This window comes from Planococcus citri, chromosome 3, assembly GCF_950023065.1.
Source record: "Planococcus citri chromosome 3, ihPlaCitr1.1, whole genome shotgun sequence".
NCBI classification, from domain to species: domain Eukaryota; kingdom Metazoa; phylum Arthropoda; class Insecta; order Hemiptera; family Pseudococcidae; genus Planococcus; species Planococcus citri.
Window position 1 is genome coordinate 16,138,518 of NC_088679.1, and position 23,297 is coordinate 16,161,814.

At 34.2% G+C, this 23,297-nt stretch overlaps 1 protein-coding gene across 3 annotated transcripts; it reads left to right on the forward strand.

The window, feature by feature from the left end:
* Positions 1 to 303: 303 nt before the first annotated feature.
* LOC135840896 (probable serine/threonine-protein kinase nek3) lies at positions 304 to 23,003 on the forward strand. Of its 3 annotated transcripts, XM_065357642.1 has the most exons (21): positions 304 to 538; positions 622 to 753; positions 954 to 1,366; positions 1,684 to 1,895; positions 1,975 to 2,053; positions 2,133 to 2,253; positions 5,886 to 6,037; positions 6,281 to 6,346; positions 6,430 to 6,682; positions 6,751 to 6,971; positions 7,050 to 7,179; positions 7,253 to 7,458; positions 7,528 to 7,950; positions 8,047 to 8,144; positions 8,216 to 8,323; positions 8,419 to 8,571; positions 9,829 to 9,981; positions 10,073 to 10,265; positions 10,664 to 10,770; positions 14,160 to 14,245; positions 20,053 to 23,003. In XM_065357642.1, the coding sequence occupies exons 4-21, from the start codon at positions 1,780 to 1,782 to the stop codon at positions 21,810 to 21,812; spliced, it is 4,425 nt and encodes a 1,474-aa protein (XP_065213714.1). In that variant the 5' UTR covers positions 304 to 538; positions 622 to 753; positions 954 to 1,366; positions 1,684 to 1,779; the 3' UTR covers positions 21,813 to 23,003. The 3 variants fall into 3 exon arrangements, with proteins under 3 accessions (XP_065213714.1, XP_065213716.1, XP_065213715.1); XM_065357644.1 differs by lacking the exon at positions 954 to 1,366; XM_065357643.1 differs by lacking the exons at positions 622 to 753; positions 954 to 1,366.
* Positions 23,004 to 23,297: the final 294 nt, after the last annotated feature.

Here is a 23,297-nt window from a genome sequence, read left to right on the forward strand (position 1 = left end):
TTCTGATTTTTGACCCTGTTGGCTGTTTTAGTGTTTTTGTTTTTGAAATGAAATTTGATAATTTGAATTTTGAATTTGAATTTTTTGAATACATAATTTTGATAATTTTGATTTTGAATAATTTGATTTTATTTTATTTTTTTAATTTTTTTTAAAAAATCGAAGACCGAAAAGAATCATAATGATTTGTTACGCATCCCGCATTCAAAAAAAAAATCGCCCACAACGCGCGCATTAGCATCGCAATTCGAAACATCGCAACGTTGATAAATTTTTGATAAAAATTTTTTATGAAGTCGAAGATAAAAATAACAAATGATCTAATAAGTGTCGGAGTGAAGGGATTAATTAGTAATCATGTGTTACTAGATTTTTCTAATCTTTCTCGCTAATTTGTAAAGTTATTTCGTACATATTCGCGAGTTGTTGGTTGTTTCTGCACAATAATCATGTAACTTTTTTCATTTTTATATTGATTTTTCTCACCCAGTTGCTCAGACATTGCGCGGAATGTTTCCAAATTGATAATTTTCATGTCGTAAGTTCTCTTTATGTGTTTGAAATAATGAAATATGTGTGTGTTTAGCGGCAACTAACACTCATCTGATTGATCTCGTATAGTGTTTTCTGTAGATAAAACACTGCTTGAAATAATAATCCTATTTGATGCAATTATGGATAGATTTACGTTTGTGGTGGTTCTCTTCGCCGTATCTCATAACCCAAGCTGTATTTAAAATATTTCACCAACAAGTAAGATCATGTTTACTTTCATGTTTTCGACCTGTAAATATATTCTTACGCCGATATAGAGCAGAGATGATTTCATCGATTGAATGAATTATTACACGATGAACGTGCCATTACTGCATTCAATATACAGTTTTTGATTATATACCTGTACCTCTATATAATATCATTGATATATGTACACATTCCTTCTTTACTAATAGTTCGCATCAAGCTTCCAATAACTGTATGAAAATCAATCAGTATCTCCGGAGTTTTCATTCAATTCGCTACTAACAAACTGCAACGTGCAAAATATTCTTGAAAATTTGACAATGAGATAGCGACGACGACGACGAACGAAAGAGATGAATATCTGAATAGAGTGTAAAGTGTGAAGGAAGAAGAGCTCGGTGTGCGTCATTTATAAATAGCTCCCACATATGATTTGCATGTTTATATGCTAATGTATATTTCGTGGAGCGGACGCGTACGAGTACGATGATGTGTGGGTTATTAAGTCACAATGTGTGCTACGTTCGTTGAATTCTTGGTGGATTTTCATTCGATTGTATCGGTTAAAAATGGTGGTGAATTCGAAATCCTTCAAATACAAACTAGTATCGAAAGTATTTCAGTAAGTTGGTGACATATTCGACTAGTACTAATTGTTATTAACACGTTTCGATGTCGATTAATTACGCCGTTATTTTTAGAGAACTTGATACATTCTTTGGCCCTTGACCAAATAATCGCCCGATCTTCATTTTTTTTATGTGTTACATTATCTGTTAAACAGCTGCTAATAATTTTTTTAACCCCTTATACTAATATCGAATAAATAATAACAAAGTGTTCGTACGAGGTTTTTTTTCCAATCCTATATAATCGAATGATGCCAGTTTGCGTAAATTTTCGATCAAGTATAAATTTGTTTACAATCGTGTGTTTCAGGGGTACGAAAACTACGTCTCTTACGTATGACATCGCGCTCATCAAGTTGATACTCTGAGTCTCTGAAGTCTGATACGCCCGTAAATTCCTACATAGATGAAAAATCAACCATCCAAAATGGTTGTTCCGGATGCTATTCATAATATTATGGGTGGTATAGAAAACACCGGCGATGTTAGACTACACAATCATCGTAGAAAATTGAAACAAAGGTAAGGTATTCGAAAGATTCGAATATACGAAACGATGATTGGTTGAAACTGTATGCTAATCTAGTCGATTTTATTGCAGGTTTGATATTGTCAAGAAATTGGGACAAGGTACTTATGGAAAAGTGCAGCTTGGAATAAATAAAGAAACTGGACAAGAGGTGAATGGATATAAATTTGTATGAAAATAAAATGAATTTCGTGTTGCTAATAGAGTATGTATTTCATGTATCGTTCTAGGTTGCGATTAAAACGATTAGAAAATGTAAAATAGAAACAGAGGCAGATTTAATAAGAATCCGAAGAGAAATTCAAATCATGTCTTCGGTCAGGCATCCGAATATCATTCATATTTACGAAGGTGAGTTTTCAATTCATGAATTACTCGACTCTTTCGTTGTTAATTCAACAAGAGAACAAGAGGTTTATCTCTCAAAATCGAAGACTAATTAAGGCGAATGCCTCCAGTACTGCTCATATCAAATTTGAAGTTGAATAATATGCACTAATCGATAGTGCATCGCACAATGCATTTTGTTAAACTTTTATTTTTATTCCAAGATTTGATTACCTTGACCGGAAAATTTTCAATGTAATGCTGGTAACATTTTTTTTTCAAGTTTCGCTCTCGCATAATTTTATTTCCATTTTCTTGTAAAAATTGTTCAGTTTTAGAAAGTTTTTTTTTTTTTTTTTTTAATTTGTCAGGAAATTGCATTTTTTTTTATTAGTGATCATTTTTTCAAGTCAATGGTAAAGGTCAAGGTTACACTTTTTGGTGGTGATTTTTTCCATTTGAAGTTAAAATGTTGATTAATGGTTAAGATTGTAGATGAAAAATTGAAAATTTCTAAAACTTTTCTCTAAGTTTGAAGTTTTACAATTTTTTATCATTCTAAATTGATACCAAATACATAAGTTCAACATACACTCGGAGTTTAAAAATTGAAACACTAGTAAAATTCAAATTCAAAATTTAACAATCTTTTCAAGAAACAATTCTTTATCACCTCTTATATCACTAAAATATTAAATATCATTTAAGATCGAGCATCGAGCTTTAATAGTTTAATGATAATGAGTAGTATCAATAATGCAACCAGTTCCAAATTTTTTAAACTTTCTATTCAATTTTTTTATTTCATCTTTTAATCATTTTTTTTTAAATTAAAATTTCATTTTCATGTCACTACAAATCACATTGAAAAAACCCGCAGATTAAAGAAATGAAACAACAGCACTTTTCAATTTTTTTTGATTTTCAATCGTTTTTTTGTAAAATTTTTCAGTTATGGTTACGGTTAAATATTTCCAAAAAAAAATTTTGGTCAAGGTGAATTTTTTTTGGTAAATTTACTGGTTAATGGTTGAAAATCGGTTAACAAGCCTGGCATCATTGATTGGTGTTGATTGTGTTTTCCTTATCAAAATTAACCACTTAGCCAAGTGATACTTGAGTAACGTTTATGAATACTGCCCTAAAAGAGAAGGTACCTAAGAATAAAAAATCAAAAAAATCATGCTTTGCATAATTTGAAGAGAAAAAAAAAATCATTAAAATTTGAATCAGTGTTGCCACCAGATTTCCAAAAATCCCTACTTATCTGGAAAAAATAGCTTTTACTAAAAATCCCTAATTTTTTTCACGAGTTGTAAAGCCTTAGAATGGTCTTAGGATCGTATTACCCCATAACGCTGAATTTTGAATCTGAGGTTGGCAACACTGGTTGGAATTTTGGAAACCAAAATCTTGAAATTTTCTTGAAAAAAAGTACTTAAAGCCTTAGAATGGCCTTAGGATCGTATTAGGGGTCACTTTTGGCCATAATGCTGAATTTTGAATCTGAGGTTGGCAACACTGGTTGGAATTTTAGAAACCAAAATCTTGAAATTTTCTTGAAAAAAAAGTAAAGCCTTAGAATGGCCTAGAATCGTATTAGGGGTCACTTTTGGCCATAATGCTGAATTTTGAATCTGAGGTTGGCAACACTGTTTTGAATTTTGAAAACCAAAATCTTGAAATTTTCTTGAAAAAAAAGTAAAGCCTGAGAATGGCATTAGGATCGTATTAGGGGTCACTTTTGGCCATAATGCTGAATTTTGAATCTGAGGTTGGCAACACTGGTTGGAATTTTGGAAACCAAAATCTTGAAAGTTTCTTGAAAAAAAAAGTAAAGCCTTAGAATTGTCTTGGGATCGTATTAGGGGTCACTTTTGGCCATAATGCTAAATTTTGAATCTGATGTTGGCAACACTGATTGGAATTTTGGAAACCAAAATCTTGAAATTTTCTTGAAAAAAGTAAAGCCTTAGAATGGCCTTAGGATCGTATTAGGGATCACTACTTTTAGCCATAATGCTGAATTTTGAATCTGAGGTTGGCAACACTGGTTGGAATTTTAGAAACCAAAATCTTGAAATTTTCTCGAAAAAAAAGTAAAGCCTTAGAATGGCCTTAGGATCGTATTAGGGATCACTACTTTTAGCCATAATGCTGAATTTTGAATCTGAGGTTGGCAACACTGGTTGGAATTTTGGAAACCAAAATCTTGAAATTTTCTTGAAAAAAAAAATTGACCGAAAACCTTTACTAATTTTGCAATTTTTACCAAAACCGTGACCAAAATCATCAACATAAAAAAAAAGTGTAACCTTTAACCGCAACCGAAATTTTTTTCATTATGGTTAAGATCCCTCTTTCTAATACCTATTTCTCCAACTTGAGAGAGAAATAGAAAGTAGGTAAGTAATTGATACTTGACTCTTGAGACCACTGCAAATTCCATCAGTACCTGATATCTACTTGGCATGCTGAATATCTTCTGTGATTGCAGATTTTTTGTATATGCAAGTAGCTTGATTTAAAAAGTAGCAATAAAAATTTTGAAAAAAATCAAAATCCATCAATTTGGGATGAAATATCACGAGATAATTAAAATGCTATACGTTTTCCCCCTAATTTAATTGTCCTCGAGACAGTTTTTTTTTGTTTTTTTTTTTCAAAAAAAATTCTCAAAAATCCAAAAATGAACTCTTTGACACCTAAAGTTTTAGATGGAGGGGGGGGATGTCTTGGGATATTGATATCCTAATTCTAACACTTCGTAACCCACAAACACCAAATTTTTCAAGAAACAAAAAAAAACTGATTGAAATAAATTTTTTTTTGCTTGTATAACGATTCTAAATCGTACAAAAACAAATGTGACGGTAACAGAAAAATTTTGACATAAAAATGTTGAAGATTCTCAACTTTATATTTGATAAGGGGAGTGCTGGTGGCATTCACCAGAATAATTACCTACCCTGGGGATTTTCGTAAATCAGGATGTCTAGCAGGTCCCGAAAGTCTCGAAAAAGTCGCGATTTTTTTGAAAATAGGTCGCGAAAGTCGTGAAAAAGGTCGCGATTTTCACCATAAATCATCAAAAAGTCGCTAAAAATCGTCCTATATCCGACTTTAAATTATTCAGTAATTCAATTTTTTTTATTGAAGTACTTTTTATGTCTAACATTTATTTTATGGAACTACAAATGAAGTTTTCAAATTTCTTTAGTACTAGAGTATATTGTATTTTATACATTTTGTTTGTCACATGGGAACAATTGAAAGTTGACCAAAAACTCCCCCCAAAAAAAGTGTAAACTTTATTGAAAACCGTTTTTTTTTTTTTTTTTTTTTCGTTAAAAAATGAGGAGGTACCTACTGAAAAAAGATCGCGAAAATTCGCGATTTTCGAATATCAAATTTTAGTAGACATCTTGTAAATATTTCACCTTTTTTTAAACAAGGACCAATTTTCACCGTCAAGAAATCAATGCTTATGATTTCCTTCAATTTTTCATCCACGTTTGTCTTGTGAGTGATCGTTGTAAACAGTCTGAATAACATTTACATTGGTTCTTATTATTATCGTGTTACTTATTTTATGAAATATTGAAAACTGTAAACATGATTTATAATAAATTAACGTTGTACAATATTATTTTCAGTATTTGAAAATCGAGAGAAAATGGTACTAGTTATGGAATACGCTGCTGGCGGTGAATTGTACGATTATTTAAGCGAGAGGAAAGTACTCGTCGAAGAAGAAGCTCGTCGAATATTTAGACAAATCGCAACAGCAGTTTATTACTGTCATAAAGTACGTAAAGTGATTTTAATTTCGATGAATGAAATTTATCAACTAGAAAGAATAGGTTACGAGGGTCGTACGAAAGAGAGAATAAAGTAGCGATTATTTTTATTGAAATGTTCGGGGACAGACGAACATGAACATAAAAAATGGCAATCTTTCGATAATATAAATCTCATCGTATTCTACATAGATTTTATAGCGCTAATTTGCGTAAGAGATGTATTAACGACGAGATTTTTATCGTTCTAGCATAATATTTGCCACCGAGATCTCAAGTTAGAAAATATATTACTAGATGAAGAAGGAAACGCGAAGGTAAAATATGGAGTAATCAACCAATTATTACGTAAATAGTACGAATCAATACGCAAATAATAAATTCTCGTGTGTTTTGACAGATCGCAGATTTTGGATTATCGAACGTATTCTCGTACTCTTCTTTATTATCTACGTTTTGTGGAAGTCCCCTGTACGCCTCTCCGGAGATTGTTAAAGGAACGCCGTATCATGGACCGGAAGTGGATTGTTGGTCGTTGGGTGTACTTTTGTACACTTTAGTGTATGGAGCTATGCCTTTCGATGGATCTAATTTCAAACGACTGGTTAAACAAATCTCTCAAGGAGATTATTTTGAACCAAAGACTCCATCTCGTAAGGATTCGACGTTTTAAAAAAATTATCGAGTACTGCTCTAGTTTTAATCTCGAATTACGTTTTAGCTGCTTCGCCTTTAATTTCCGAAATGTTGAACGTGAACCCGGCCCGACGAGCTGATATTTCAGTGATTTGTAGTCATTGGTGGATTAACGAAACGTATTCGGAAGTATGTTTGGACGTAGCGGAAGAGCTGGCTAGCTTGACTCCGGTCCGTTTAGATTTGCTGTTGTCTTTGAATGCTCCTCCAGTGAGCAGTGATAAACTCGTAGTTGATAACGATCAGGTGTGTATAGTAGATATTTTCATAATTACACGTGATAATAATTTGGTGTTAATACGAGTGGTTTTTTGAATATTTCAGGCTTCGGCTAACGCTGAATTGAATGGCGCCTTAGATCGTCCTGTCAGATCGCATAGTATGGGTAGTATTCCACCACAAGCTGCCGTTTCAAACATGGCTCCTCTCGTATTACCCGAATCGAAAGAAACAAGTAAGCGTCTTGGTAAATTTTACGATTCGTTTGATGTGGAACTTATAAGTACATGTGTGGAATTCATTTTCAGAACCAGAACGAAAATCCAAGTCGGCTAAAAAAGATCGTACTCAAAGAAGAAAAGAGAGATCTCGAAGCAGATCCAGGAAATCAGATAGCTTCGAAGATGCCGAGAAGCCTAGAAGTAAAGATGAAAAAGAAAGAACGCCCGCTCCTTTGGTTAATTCTGAAACCCAAGTCATCACTAAAACTCCTACCGAAGTCGCTCCTCCAATTGTACGTAATTTAAATTGGAATATCTTGCTCTGCTCCACCGATTCCTTATTAATTAATCTTGTTTTTTAGGAATCTCCCAAGGAATCTGCTGAGCCAGAAAAAGAATCTGCCAAACCCGAAGAACCTAAACCAGTATTAACGGAAAGGAGAAGATCGAAAGTATTCGACGTTGCTGAAAAATTCAACGCCGATAGCAACAAGAACTCGTTTGTTAAATCACCTTCGAAGAAAATCGTTTTACCAGGTATTAACGTGGACGGAGCTAGAAAAGAATTCGAAAGAAGATCGTCTCTGGTTGGCGCTTCTCCGCCCAAAAAACCATCCAGCGCTAGTCCCAGTCCTCCAGATGATGCTTTCCCTCTTGCCTCCACCGTTGCTTTGAATAAACTAGTCGAATCTGCGTTCAAAGATGAACCACCGTTTGAAAATATCGCCTCGTCTGAACCCGAACTGGCCAGAGAAGAACAAAATGATAAAATTAGACCTGTCAAGGTACGACCTTTGTAAAATCATACGGTGAAAAATATGTATTTTCGAAAACTCTTCGAAATGTTTTCGTAATCGAAACCGGTGTGTGTATTTTTCTAGATGGCATCCAATGTGGCCACTGCTGAAACGAATAACAAAGCAGCTACGTTACCAAGACGTAAAACGTCCAGAGCTGAAATTCAATTAATGCCACCTCAGTAAGTTGGTCTTTAATTAATTAGATATTATTGATTCGGTTCAAATATTAATTTTCTCCATTTTGTTGTAGATTTCCACCGGAAAATTTCAAAACTGAAGTTGAACATTTCGTTAATAAACCCGCTGTTAATCATAAAACTGAGGTTGTAATACCAGTTTCTGCTCCATTGCCACCCAAGTGAGTACTTCTTCGCTATAGCAGTTGTAAAAAGACTGAATTTAGAAGCACCGGTGATGGCAAATTTACGAGTAAATGTTTTTATATCGTTGTAGACCTCTCACCAAACAAGACAATCAATCCAAAGAACACGTAATCCCAATTCAAATCGAAGCCGATGTGCCTAGGAAGATATCAAGTCCACAACCTTCTCTGCCTACTTGGTCTTCGAAATCGAGTATTGCTAGAACGATCAGTAGTTCTTCCAGGTAGGAAAATGGAATACTCGAAAACGTTTTTATTCGCCATTCAAGTATATCTTCTCCTCCCCCAAAGTCAAAAAATGAAATGATTTGTGCCATTTTTTTTTTTTTTTTTTTTTTTTTTTTTTTTCGTTCCATTATAATTTCTTGGTAAAGAGCGATGAATTTTGATTTTATAATTTGATTCCCAAAGATTGAAATATTTGAAAAAAATTTTAGGCTCTCCCTTCTGAAAAATTTTGAGGTACCTATTTTTGGGTTTTCATCTTTTGCATCAAATTTTTTTTCAATTATCCAGTTATTATTCTTCACTTATTTTGATTTTTGAAAATTTCAATTTCTAAAAATTTTCTTTCAAATTATGATAAATTTGAGTCAAATGATTTAAACATCATTGAAAAAAAACAGAGAATTTTTAAACACACTTTTGGGCAGTTTTAACAAAAATTAAGATTTTTTGACATTTATTTTGGCAAGATTTTTTGATAGTTTCGATGAAAAGCAAGATCTTTTTGGTGGTTTTGATTAAAAAAAAACTTGTTCACAATTTTAGCAAAAAGAAAAACAGTAGAATTTTCTATCAATTTTTAGAAATTTGTTTTTTTTTAGAATTTTATAAAAAAAAACATGAAAGGAAATTTTTTTAAAAAAAAATAGAAAACTTGCAGCAATTTTTGGAAAAATGCAAGATTTTTGGCAGTTTTGTAAAATGTAAAATTGGTACGTAATTCTGAAAAAACGAAAGACTTTTTGACAATTTTTAAAAATTTCAATCAAAATAACAGACCTTTTTCACAATTTTAACAACTAAAAAAAATTACAACTTTTTCACAATTTTTAGCAATTTCTGCAAAAAATCAATTTTTTTTGAAAGCAAAACTTTTTCGAATTCGACTTGAAAAAGGAGTTTTTTCAAAAAATAAAGGACTTCCTATTTGCAAAATTTATATGTTTATTTTTAAAATTTTTTTAATTACAAAATGAGTTATTTTTCTGGAAATTTTTTGGCGGAAAATCGTTTATTTTTCTGGGCAATAATTTTTTTGCGATCAAAATTTCATTTGAACGTGGATTACATTTCTTTTGTCTTTATATGAAATCGTTCATTTTCTGAAATTTTCCCCTCGAGTAATGATGAATTTTTTTTTTTGGGGGGGGGGATCTGAACATCTGAATTTTTTCAATTGAAAAAAAAAAAGCAAAATATTTTCTCAATCCAAATACATCGAATAATGAGAATTTCGTTAACTCTGTCAATTTTAGTCTTTCACGTCAAAGTACAGTGGATTCGGACAGCGGTAGCACCATCAGCACCGGCGAACCTATTAGAAAATCTCCCAGAGAAGTGATTATTCCGATCGCGGTCGAAGGAGGTGGTTTTGTAACGCCCAGCGAAGACACGTTAACTAGAATGAGGTACCTACCGGATCGGTCGATCGAAAACCATACATATCCCAGACTCCTGCGACTATTTTTAAATAACTGTCGATTATTGTTCTATTCGCAGCTCGGTGAACGTAGACGAAGACGTTAACCGAAGCGGCAGCAGGTGTTTCACATTACGTAGTACAAAACGTCGCCAACCAGAACAAAGCAGCCAAGGATCGCAGCTAGACACAGCCGATAGCTTGAGCTCGGACGAAGACGATAATTTCCAATTATTGACAGCGGAAAATCTCTTTTCCACGTTACTCTCCAGGGTGAGTTGAGTTTGAGGTTTCGAAATAGGTATAGCTAATTGGCGCAGTGAGCGGCGCTACAATCGGCGTTTTTTAATGGCACCGTGTACCGGTGACATTTATCGAGTTGGCGCTGATAATTAAAAATACGTTCGGGTGCCAATTCTTCTTCTTGTGTTACTCTTCTCAATGGCAGCGTATTCGACTAGTAGAAATGATGTAAGCTAATTACAAACGACGTTACTTTTCGTTTCAACTTCCTTTTTGTACGAGGAAAAAAAAGTAAATTATGGCAGACAGACTCCGGAAGAAATTTGCTAACGGTTAATTTTTGAAAAATTATCGTCGTTGGCCAAGCGTAAATATTATGCCGAGATGTAGCGAAGCTTGTTTGCAAATTGGTGTTTTTTTTTGTCTAGGTTCGTAGCTTGACTCAAAGACTAAATAAAGACGAAATGAGAAGATCGTCGGCGTTTCCTCGTTCATTGTTCACGCAGCACAGTTCACTGTTCGATAATCTTCCCAGGTACGTGGTGATGTTGTTCTCTGTCAGCAGGAGATTGACTTTTACAGGGTGTCTGACAAAATCTGAAAACTAAAAAGAAGGATCTTGGAACTTTGGGAAAGGACAATTTCAAAATTGAAAATGCACTGACCACCCCCCCCCCCCCCCATTAAGTTTTACAAAATTGTCAACAAAAGCTTCAAAAATTTATAATTTTTTAAAAGAAACAGAAAAATAAACAAAAAAATGCATTACAATGGAAATATCCAAGCCAAATTTTTGTAAAAAAAATGACGGTCATTGTAGTAGGCCTGTCACACATAGAGGGGTTCCATAAAAAAGGGACCTTAGTCATTTTTTTTAAAATTTTCATAATTCTGAATGTATTAAAAAAAAATGTTCTTCCATGGAAAAAAAAACGAATTGGAAAATATTTCCTTGTAGAAAAAAATTTCAAGTCTATTTGAACATGTAAAAATTGGTTTAAAAAAAATGACTAAGGCCCCTTTTTCATGTAACCCCTGATATATTTACAACATTTTATGACTTGGAACCTGTTCTAATTGATCAAATATAGTCAAACTTGCGGAATAGGGTTTTCTCAAAAATCATATTTGACCCCTGAAGTAGGGAGGGTCAAAGTTGAAAATTATAGAAAGATCATTTTTTTGAAGGGCCATATTTTAGCTTCTAACGGTTGAAAAAGGTCCAAAATCTTGCAATTGGTCACTACCGCCCCTGCGATCAACATATCAAAATTTCAGCTTCCTAGGTCATCCCCACTCCATTTAAGGTGGAATTAAGGTTGATAAAAATCGTATTTTACCCCTATTATTACCCCCCTTCCCCTAAAATTCACCTGGAGGGCCCAAATTTCCATCATATGATGAGAGGGTGCCACTTGAGTGCTTCTTGCAGGTTTAAACCTTCCAACCTCATTTGATCGGTTTCCAGGGTCAACAATGTTGATTTTTGGATTATTTTACATGTTTTTTGATGTTCAGAAAAGCCTGCAACCTTTTCAAATTGACCCAGAGGGTCCAAATGTTTACAGTATAATGGGAGGATATGCCTGAAGTGCCTTTCGCTGGTTTCTGCCTTCCAACCCCATTTGACTCCTTTTCAGAGCCAAATAAGTGGATTTTTGGACTATTTCACGTGTTTTTCAATGTTTAGGAAACCCAACAGCCTCTCAAAATTGACCTAGAGGGTCCAAATTTTTACAGTACAATGAGGGGATGTGCCTGAAATCTCTCTTGCCAGTTTCGACCTTCCAACCTCATTTGATCCCTTTCCAGGGTTAAAAGAATGAATTTTTGGGCTATTTTACGTGTTTTTTGATGTCGAGGAAAGCCTGCAGCCTCTCCAAATTGACCTAGAGGGTCCAAATTTTTACAGTACAATGAGGGGATGTGCCTGAAATCCCTTTTGCCGGTTTCGACCTTCCAACCTCATTTGACCCTTTTCCAGGGTCAAAAGAATGGATTTTTGGGCTATTTTACGTGTTTTTTGATGTCGAGGAAAGTCTGCAGCCTCTCCAAATTGACCTAGAGGGTCCAAATTTTTACAGTACAATGAGGGGATGTGCCTGAAATCTCTCTTGCCGGTTTCGACCTTCCAGCCTCATTTGACCCCATTCCAGGGTTAAAAGAATGAATTTTTGGGCTATTTTACGTGTTTTTTGATGTCGAGGAAAGTCTGCAGCCTCTCCAAATTGACCTAGAGGGTCCAAATTTTTACAGTACAATGAGGAGATGTGCCTGAAATCTCTCTTGCCGGTTTCGACCTTCCAGCCTCATTTGACCCCATTCCAGGGTTAAAAGAATGAATTTTTGGGCTATTTTACGTGTTTTTTGATGTCGAGGAAAGTCTGCAGCCTCTCCAAATTGACCTAGAGGGTCCAAATTTTTACAGTACAATGAGAGGATGTGTCTCAAGTGCCTTTTGCTGGTTTCAACCTTCCAACCCCATTTGACCACAGTCCAGGGTCAAAGAAGTGGATTTTTGTACTGTTTATTATAGCCTGCAATCCCTCCAAATTGACGTAGAGGGTCCAAAATTTTTACAATACAATGAAAGGAGGTACCTGTAGTGCCTTTTGTAGGTTTCAAGCGTGTGATCTTATTTGACCTCTCACCAGGGTCGATAGAAGTGCATTTTCAGGTACAATTTTACCAATTTTATGTGTTACACGACCTTTAGGACATCCTGTAGCTCCTCCAAACTGACCTGGGCCGTCCAAGTTTTCACAGTACATGCAACGGGAGGGTGTCGCTGAAGTGCCTTTTGAAGGTTTCAATCTTCCTAATATAATTTTAATTTTTTAATTAATAAGTTGAACACCGCCATCGTTTTTAAAAAGTCCACAACGTTTTCCGTTGAAAAAAATGAAAAATACTGAAAACCTGACTTTTCATTTTTCGCTTGATTTTGATTAAATGGCAGAATTATTTGAAAAATCGTAAAAAAGGACCTTTGAGCAAAAAGAAGCACTTTTTTCTGACTTTTTTGAAAAGAAGGACCCATTCATTTGCAAAAAAAAACAAAACTTTTCTCGACCTTCTGGATCTGAAAGACTGTTAGACGCCCTGTTTTATGTCGATTTTGATGGATGAGTTTGTTCGCAAGTAAAGGTGAATATTTTTTATTCTATAAAAATACAAAGATGAGATGAATTAGAGAAACTGTAAAACATAATATTTTTTGTATTCTGAAAAAAATTCTACCAATGAGGACAAATTAAAGCCAAGCCACGATTATCGTTCTGAATAACGCTTTTGAAATAGTTCCAAGAACGAGAAATTGAATTTTTATGCATAAAAAATTATTATACGAATCAACTTTTCTCAGAAATCGAGCTATCATTAAAGTACACGCGATTTGACATTACGCTAGCAGTGAGCTAGCACTCTATATAAAAATACAAAAAATTGAACGAAAAATGACCGTCTGTTTTGGCGGCTTGGTTAATCAAAATGCTAAATGTGGGCAACAATTTAATGATTTATTTTCAATGTGCGCGTTGTCTGCTGACGCAGATGGTTGGCTAAAAATATAGGTAGTCGAATTTATTTTTAGGTTTTTTTTTCTTCTCTTGTACTACCGATACTCGTGGCTACGTACACACGAATACGTCACGAAAAAATTCGTATTCATTGTCGATGCACATTGCACGCGTATATTACTATACTAAAGAGTTGGAATCCGAATGTGGGAATCTCCTCCGATTAAATATGATTCACATGTTGACAAAGATGCGCGGAGAGGAGAGAGGAGAATGAGAGATACATTTCAAAAATACGCCAAATTCCGAAAGGATTTGTCGTCTAATTAAAATAGCTACCTACCTAATTCGCCATTAACTAAGTAAGCCAGATAAGGGTATAATTTATCGGTTATTTCTGTTTCAGTCGTCGATTAACGGAGACGAGATCGTTTAGTCGGCCGGAGAGCGCACCTTGGAGGCATGGATATTCAAACGATCAACCTCGAAGAGGTAATCGGTGTTTTGTGTAACCCGAAGCTTACTTTATTCACTTTGTAGTATTAACAAAATTCATTTATAATTTTTCTTTTCGTAATTACTCCGTTACCGAGTGCTTTATGTTTTTACAACATTCACGTTTTGGTTGCACATTTCTTTCTTTTTTTTCCCCCTACCTACATAAATATCGACACTGTACTCGATTCTGATTGCACGAATTCGCCGCAAAATCCAAATTCGGGATACGAAATTGAAGAGAAAAAAATCTATTTACGAATTGCATGTCGATTTTTTTTTTTTTTTTTTTTGTCATACGTAACAGAGTGAAACGTGTTTGCATTGTTGCAGAAAACATTGTGACGGTGCATGTTCCTACAGTATTAGAAGACAGACAAGTAGAATAAATGCATAGTTTGTACATAATTACCTCCTTCCTTAACTGCTGCCATAGGTAATTGTAAACGAATACGGTTACAAATTGACGTACTATTTTACGTAATTTTTTTTTCTCTAATATGTATTTTGTCGTATTGGAGAAATCGTGCCGTTCAAGTATAGATGGCATAACACTGCAATGATAAGATTTGGTCTTCTTCTCGTTCTCAAACGATAGGACTTACTTACCAACGTCTAGGATGTAGATATGCGACCGCGTTGCCAGACGTGTTTATTATAATCATTATTGTTATGCATATTTATCGAAATTAAAAATGAAAAAAATGCGTCGAGCGGAGGCGTCGTCCCATGACCCAGTTCATTGATAACGTATAAAATAGTACATAAGTAGTCGTCTAACAGTCGCGTGTAGGTTTCATCAATCAATTAAGTTTTCGTGTTTTTCTGTTTCCCTTGACTTATAAAACAGAGATGATAAAAAAATGTTATAATCTCGCTGATCATGGACGCGAATGAAGATTTACGTCAGTAGTGCTGTGCGCCGCGCCACCGTCTAAATGCAGTCGCTGAGAATAATTTTTTTCAAGAAAAGGGTATTCCTTGATAAAATTGTTGAAATGCCCTTGTCCTCGGATTTTGGAAATTTTGTCTTTTGATGAAACATTGTTGAGTACATTTAAAAAAAATATTGGAGCCAAAAAACTTCCCCTCCCTCCCCTTTGCCCACAATGGCGAAAAAACGATTTTGGGGGGGGGGAATTCATACTTCTACGAGTTTTGAATGAAAACGTTTGAATTCACCCAAAATATATGGAGGAGTCATAAGTAAAGCAACGTAAAGTTTATCCAGATTTTTGGACCCCCCCCCCCCCCCCCGGGTGGAGAGGAGGAGATATTGACAGAAGAAAATTTGAAACCGTCGTATCTCCGAGCCCAACTCGAGCACACGAATTTTTTTTATTTCAAAAATATATCTGCATGAGTACTATAATTAGTATTTTCAAATTTTTCCTCCAGGTGAGCCATCTTCAAAAACTCAAAAATCACTCAAAATTGTGTTTTTCTGTCACGACTTCGCCAAAAAAAAAGCGATACCGCCGGTGATATAACTGCAATTTTGCATTCGGGTCTCCAAAATCAATATAGACCCAATCAACTTCTTGAAACCAGAATTTTGGGGTCATAGGCACCCCCTCCCCCCAATTTTGGGGCGAAATAAGATTGGCAATATGGGTATCGTTTTCATATGATTCGAACTCGCTGAACACGAATATGAAGTTATATTTACAGCTGAACCCTTCTGAAAGCCTCATTCGAGGCGTTAGGTTCCCCAAAAATTGATTTTTGAGCACCCTCTCCCCCAATTCGACCCTTGAAGGGCCCAACTGCAAATCTAACTTCATATTCATGTTCAGCGAGTTCGATTCATATGATAACGATACCCATATTGTCGATCTTCTTTCGTCCCAAAATTGGGGGAGGGGGTGCCTATGGCCCCAAAATTGGAGTTTCAAGAAGTTGGTTGGATTTCTATTGTTTTTGGAGGCCGAATGCAAAATAGCAGAAGATAAATTTCATATGCTTGAATAAAGTTTGGAAAACGGTGGTTTCAAATTTTTTTGTCAATATCTCCCCCGCCGTTCTGGGGGGGGGGGGTGGCGGCAAAAAATCTGGAAAAAAATTCACTTTGCTAGATTCATGTCTCCTCCACATATTTTGGGAAAATTCAGAATTTTTTATTCAAAATTCGTTGAAGTATGATTTTTCCCCCGAAAAAAAGTTTTTTTCGCAATTGTTGGCAGGAGGAGGGGGGGTGGAAATGGGGAAAATTTTGTTGGTTCCATTATTTTCCTTAAAGGTATCCAACAATGTTTCATCAATTCATCATATTTTCAAGAATCCGAGGACAGGGGCATTTCACCTATTTTACTCGGGAATACCCTATCAAAAGCTTCCGCCCTCTTTCGTGCCTGTTCTTTTTTCTTTTTCAAAGCCAATGGTATAAAAAAGTCTTTCAAATTCTAAAATTTTAAAAGTCAAAAAATGCACTTCTTGAAAATTTTTTTTTTTTTCAAAATCAACTTTCTAAAAAAAAAAAATTTTTAAGCCTCCTCTTGAAATTAAATTTTAACTTTTGCTCGCTTCAAGAGCATTTTTGATGGCGCACAGCACTATTTACGTGTAATTATAACACCGTTTATATTGGCTTTGTTTTTATTACATACTGATACTGACCGATGAGGAGCCGAGGGAGATCTTTCAGCCAGAATAGCTTAGCTTTGTGTTTTAAATACGTATTGATGAAAAAAATGTCGCTGTAAATAAACAACGCTCGTTTTCAAATATCTAGCCTATTGTTTAGCTTCAAAATTCATTTAATAGGACGCTTTTACTAATTACTGTTACAGTACTGAAGATTTTTTTTTTTTGTAAAATAATTTTTCGCAGTGTTATGCCAACTAAGATCTTACTATAAAAGAAAATTATTCGAGTTGGAAAAAAAAATAATATTAAAATATCCCGAAAATTTCAATTGAAAATATTCTTCTTGTCAGTACTATACTCGTACTACAATGCATAATAGGCTCATCTCTGCACTAACGACGTTCCAAGATGTGATTTAAATTAACTAAAATGATTTTTGTTATTTTTTTTGTCTTTGTTTTAATTAACGATGTGATTTACATGTATAGGTATAAATCATTTCACGACATTCGCCGAGTGATACGTACGATTTTGGTCTAACGAAGGGATTAGAACTGTTTCCCAATGCCTTATTTGTAAGTAAATACCTAGTAAATAAAGAGAAAAAACGATGCTAACAAATTTGGATTCAAGTATTCAACATTTTCCCCCTCTCTCTCATCCCATAGTATTTTCAATTATAACTTGAGGGTTTCCATGATGAAGTTGAATATTTTTTTCTCTTTGGTGTTTTGTTTCCAAAAATTTCAAAATATTAAATTGAATAAAAAGTGAGTCACCTTTTTTATTTGAGAGTTAACATTCGTCCAATTCAAATATTTTGATCGAGTCGATTTTGAGGAGAAAAGAAAACCTTTTTTTGAATATTGATATCCAAAGTTCCTTTCCAGACGTGGACTGGGTCGGCCGGAGGTCCTTGGAGGATGTATCGAATGGGCCCCTCAAAATCACCTTCTCCCCTCACCCATTTTTTCTCAGGTTCGAATACTTGAATACGAGTTGCACATTTTTAAAAAAATTTTTGCTCATTTTTGCGAAAATACCCAAGTCAATCTGACAAAAGAAAAAGAAACTGGATTTTTTGGGTGTGGGAGTGAAGTGGGAGGGGGTGTTGTCTGAAAATTTGCTGACTGGTACGAGACACAAAATACCAATTTTGTCGAATAAAATGACGAGTTTTTATCAAAAATGACAATTTTGCCAATTGATGTAAGATGGGTTCATCAAAAAAATTGTTATTTTCATTTTTGAATTTATGGAAGTTTCAAACTGGAATTTTTTTTATTGTACCGAGCGAAGCAAGGGCAAAAACTTTCAAAAATTCGGGTTTCGAGAAGTAAAAACAATGTTTGAAAAAATTTGTTCATTTCTTTTGATCCAAAACTTTAGAATTTAAATGATGAGTTTTTAAAGATTTTAATTTTGAAAATGGAAAGTAACGAGGGCAGAGGTAGTACTCAATTTTCCACTCAAAAAAGTAATTTTGTAACTGGAAAATCTCGAAAAAGTGACCAAAAAGTGGTCGAAAAGTACCTAAAAAAGTGACCAAATGCATACAAAGCATTTGAATACAGAAAAGAAATTGAATTTATAAAAAACAATATTATACAAATTGAAATGTTGAATGTATTTTCATTTTGAAAAGTTGAACTACAAACTTTTTGTCAATCTTTTGGCAGCAAAGTGAGGATTTTGGCAATTTTTGAAAAAATAAAACAAAATTAACAATTTTAACAAAAGAAAATGGTTTTCTGACAGTTTTTTGGCAAAAAAGCGAGACATTTGGTCAATTTTTTTAAAAAATGTAAAAATTTGAAATTTTTTAATAAAACTACTATTTTTAGAAGAATTTTTATGAAAAGCGATGATTTTTTCACAATTTTTGGCAAACAGCTGGGTTTTGACAACTTTTGAAAAAATAAGAAATTTGTGAAAATTATTGGCAAAAAGAGATACTTTGACAATTTCTGGCAATTATGTACCTAAGCTGAGATTTTTGATAATTTCGAACGAAAAAAAAGTTTTAAAAAAGCAAAAATTTGATAACTTTGCAATTTATGGAAATTTTCTGTAAAAAATTGGTTACTTGAAAAGTGACCCAAGTAACGAACCCTGAGCGAGGGCAAAAGCTTCTTTCGAGAAGTAAAGTTTTTTCAGGTGAAAAGTACGTTTTTTGGCTCAACATTTCTTTAAAAATTTGAAGAAAAATTCAATTTGAAAAAAAAACAGGCGTCAAAACGAAGCGAGGGTAAAAGCTTTCAAAAATTCGTATTTTGAGAGATGAAAAATAATGGTTTTTTTTATAACGAGCCTGAGTCTACCTATTTTTTGACTCCGTAATTTTAAAATTTGAATATTGGGTAATTAAAAATTTTAATTATGAAATTAAAAAAAAGCAAACAGGCCTGGGCGAAGTCAGGACAAAAGTTTGCAAAAAGTCATGTTTAGAGAGAGTGAAAATAGTATATTTTTGGTTTCAACATGGGCTCCTTGATGTTTTTTGAGGCCTCTGGTGATCATCGGTCAACATCATAGGCCAGTCCGTCACTGTTCCTTTCTCATCTTGTGAAAAGATTTCATTTGTAGAAGAAATTTTTCCAGCATATTAATCTCGGTGAATTGGCGTGAAATGAGCCTTATACAATATGAAGTTGGCAAAAATGCTTTGCACTGACAAAATACATTAGCGCTGTTGAAAATATGTAATTATTGTGTTGTCATGTGTAAGTTCGTTTGTGGTTTCTAGTTTGAATGCTAGATAATTGTGCTGTAAACGGTGAAAATTAATGCAATCCTGCGTTGTTTTTTTTTTTTATTGTTGGAAATATGCAAAATCTTGTTATCGAACATTTAATGTAGGAGCAGTTCCAATTCTTTAAAGAAAGGTTCTAATAAGAAAATTACAACATGTATTGCTTTCTAATTTTCAATAATTTTGTAATTTTTAGAAAAAAAGGGAAAAAGATAACCCAACTGTTAAAATGTGTTGGCGTATTTCTTTCTGAGAGAATACTCGATTTTCAAAATATGTAATAGGCTGTCTTCAGCGAGAAACTATTATAAAATTACGTTTTCGATTTCTACAAGCAGTGTTAATACGACTAGTACTCGTCGATTCGAAGCCAATCATACTTGGACGGCATTTTGATACTCTTTACTCGTAATTTTTACCTTCTAATTAAATAGATTTTTAATCCCACGTATTTGACGAATTTCAGAAAACTCGATAAAGAAACGATACTCGAGTATCGGCGAAGAAATCCAACCTCGAGAAATGAATTCGCAAACAACCTCGGATAAAAATCCCACCACTCGTTCGGAATCCACATCGACGACGACGACGACGACGACTAAATCAAACTTTGAAACCCCCATCGTCAACAACAATGCAACATCGAGTACTAACGAATCTAGTAAATCAAACGACGACGACGACAACACCAAAGTAGAACGAAAATACAGACGAGATTTTTCCAAACCAGTCGATCTTCCCAGGCCTGCTGCGGAAACATCTACGAGAAAACTAAGCATCGAGGAAGAATTCGATAAATTTTTCTCCAAATACCGAAGACCAACGACGTTAGACCGGTATAAAAGTCCTTCGGCGGAAAAAACCCGAAGCAGTATCGATTTGAAATCATATTCTAGCGAATTAAATGGCAGCGGCGGCGGCGTGGGCGTTACGAAGAAAGCCGACGATAGCGATGTGAGCGAAAAAGACGATTCGTTGAGGGGTAAACCTCCTCGAAGATCGAGATTTTTAAGACCGGATTTCTACGATACTCCGCCAGAAGAAAGTAAATACGTTATAAAAAACGAGAAAGTTCGAGCTTTCAGAGAGCGTAGTTTATCTCGTCAGAGAGAATTGTCGCGTAACATGTCGACCGAATCGTTCGCTTTGAGAACGTCACCTTTACACGATTACGTTCGTAGTAAAACGTGCTCTTTGTCTGATAAATTAGAAAACGCCAAGAAATTGGATTCTTATCGACGTACGATTAGCGAAGATAACAGTAATAGTAAATTCCAACTGAGCCGATCTAGCAGTAGAAGCGATATGGAGACCGAGTTCAAAATGTATCCTAGTTCGTCTTCCAAAAGGAAGAGTTTAATATTACAAAACGAGCTGGAAAACGAGATGAGAAAAACCAAGAACATGAACTCGAAACTGAGCGGATTAATGATCGCGTTAAACGATAACGAGAATCACTACGAAAAGAAACTAGAAAGACTGTACGGACTGAAATCGAAATCAGATTTGGCTGAAAACGTTACCGATCAATCAACCGTAGAAGAAGTTGCCACCATCAAGGCAGACCATAGCGAAAGTAACGGTGTATCGGAAACCCAAACCAATGGTGATAAAAATTCTTCTCTAATCGATAATAAAAAACATAATTTCGAAAACAAATACACTTCGAAGCCAGATCGATTGCGAGAATTTAGTAATATATCGAATTCTACCCTAGACAAAGTCAATTTAGCCGAATCCAGCGGTAGTAAAATCCAAACAGGAAACGTCACCAAACCGAACAACGTCGATAACCTGGCTGAAAAACTTTCCCTACTGGAGAAAAAAGTCGCTTATTTTAAGAAATTACAAAGTTATTCTACCGAAGAAAAAGAAAAGACTGAGAAAGATGCTGTTATTACTCGAGGTACGAATTCCGATTTGAAAGCGTCTACTTCCGGCACATCGACTGCTAGTTTTGATAACGATACTACGTCTTCTTTGAATACACCTCCTGATGACGGAGATAGCGACGGATGTTCGGTATTTTCCGACGGTGGTAACGATTTGCAGTATTTAGAAAGCATGAACGATCGAATTCGAAGGAGAAGCTTTTACTCTAGATTTAATATATATAAACAGAAATCAACACCGAATACGCAGAAAACCAAACCGGTCGCGTATTCTCGATCATTATCCGCTGATTACAGACAAAAACCAGCCAGTTCTTCCAAGCCTGCTCAGTAATGAAGATCGATTGTTTCAATATACAATATACTCAAATCAGTATTAGGATTACGTAGATTGTTTTTTTTCCTATTATTTTTTTTTTTAGTCTCGATGATGATTTTTTTTTGAATGAAGTTTTGTTTCGCTGTGATGCTTCGTCAAATAAGTATAACTGAAATTTTATCGAATGTATTTTTGTATTGGCTGTCGACATTTTCGATACCTCGTTTGTTACCGTTGAATTCATCGTTGTTGAAAAAAAGTACAAAAATAATAATTTACAAACCTAATAATACTCATATTATCAAAATGGCCCCGTTTCATGTTGGTAAGGACGTATACTTCCTGTTTGTTCGGATTGAAAAGTTACCTTTATATTAAATTATTTTCTATATTTTGTTACTATCTATATGCGTACGATTGCTGCAATAATATTCATTTTTTACACATCACAAATCACCAAAAATAATTCAATCATTTAACGGTAAATCATTCGTATTTATATGTTCTGATCATTTGACCAATCCCAAACATAATATTATTAGGTACCTACCTACATCGAGTTACCATTAAACATCAGTTTACTAATAAATCTACTTCATCTTCGCTCGATTTTTGATTGTGATGGACAATATGTGCATTATTTTGTTACATTTTTACCTACCATCCGGCAATAATACAAACATGCAATATATTTAGAGAAATTAAGGTTGATGATTTTTTTATTTATTAGAAACGTACAAACGTACCCACCGGTGTAATTATTTATTTCGAATTATTTTGTAATTTTCGTATTGAAAATGTTTTATATAACTTTATTACGTAGATGGCAGTTAATTCACTTTATGTACCTAAACGCGTATACCTACCTTATTTATTTTTATTTCTTCTCTCTTTCTTTCATTGGTCTTGTTTTGTTTTGCACGTTATGCGTACATATACGTTTTATTTTGTTTCGTGAGTATGTGTGTTGTATACGATTACGATATTTATATACAATAAGTACATTATATTATAGTTGATAGTTATTATGGAAAAAACATACACGTATTTTCCTCGATATAGTTAAACATCTGTTACTAACTTTTAATTCAGAGCTAAATCATGTAAAATTAGCATTAACCATGTGATTTTATTATTCTAGTCTTTAATGACATTTTTTTTATTAATTAATTTTCGTTACAATAAACCTTTTGTTTATGCTGTGGAGTGTGGTGGATTTTATTCAAATTTCGATGATATATTTTTTTTTTTTTTCGTAATTGGCGTAAGTTTCCTATTTTGAAAATTGAAGAGGCAAAATACGTTTTCAGGATCCAAGAACCGAAATCCAATTTTGACCAATGTCAAAATCCAAAAGTCCAAAATCTGAAATAGAAAATCTGAATTTGGAAAACATGAAATCTCAAATTCTGAAATCTTATTTAAAACCTAATCCAAAATCTCAAAATGTGAAATCTCAAATCTTCTCTCAAATCTCAAAATCTCAAATCGGAAATCACA

What these genes read in the sequence shown, in the direction of transcription:
- LOC135840896 (XM_065357642.1), top strand. Translation starts at nt 1,780, where the DNA reads ATGAAAAATCAACCATCCAAAATGGTTGTTCCGGATGCTATTCATAAT. An exon ending in ATGAAGAAGGAAACGCGAAG is followed by an intron (nt 6,347 to 6,429) that starts GTAAAATATGGA and finishes GTGTTTTGACAG; the next exon opens with ATCGCAGATTTTGGATTATC. An exon ending in ATAAAATTAGACCTGTCAAG is followed by an intron (nt 7,951 to 8,046) that starts GTACGACCTTTG and finishes GTATTTTTCTAG; the next exon opens with ATGGCATCCAATGTGGCCAC.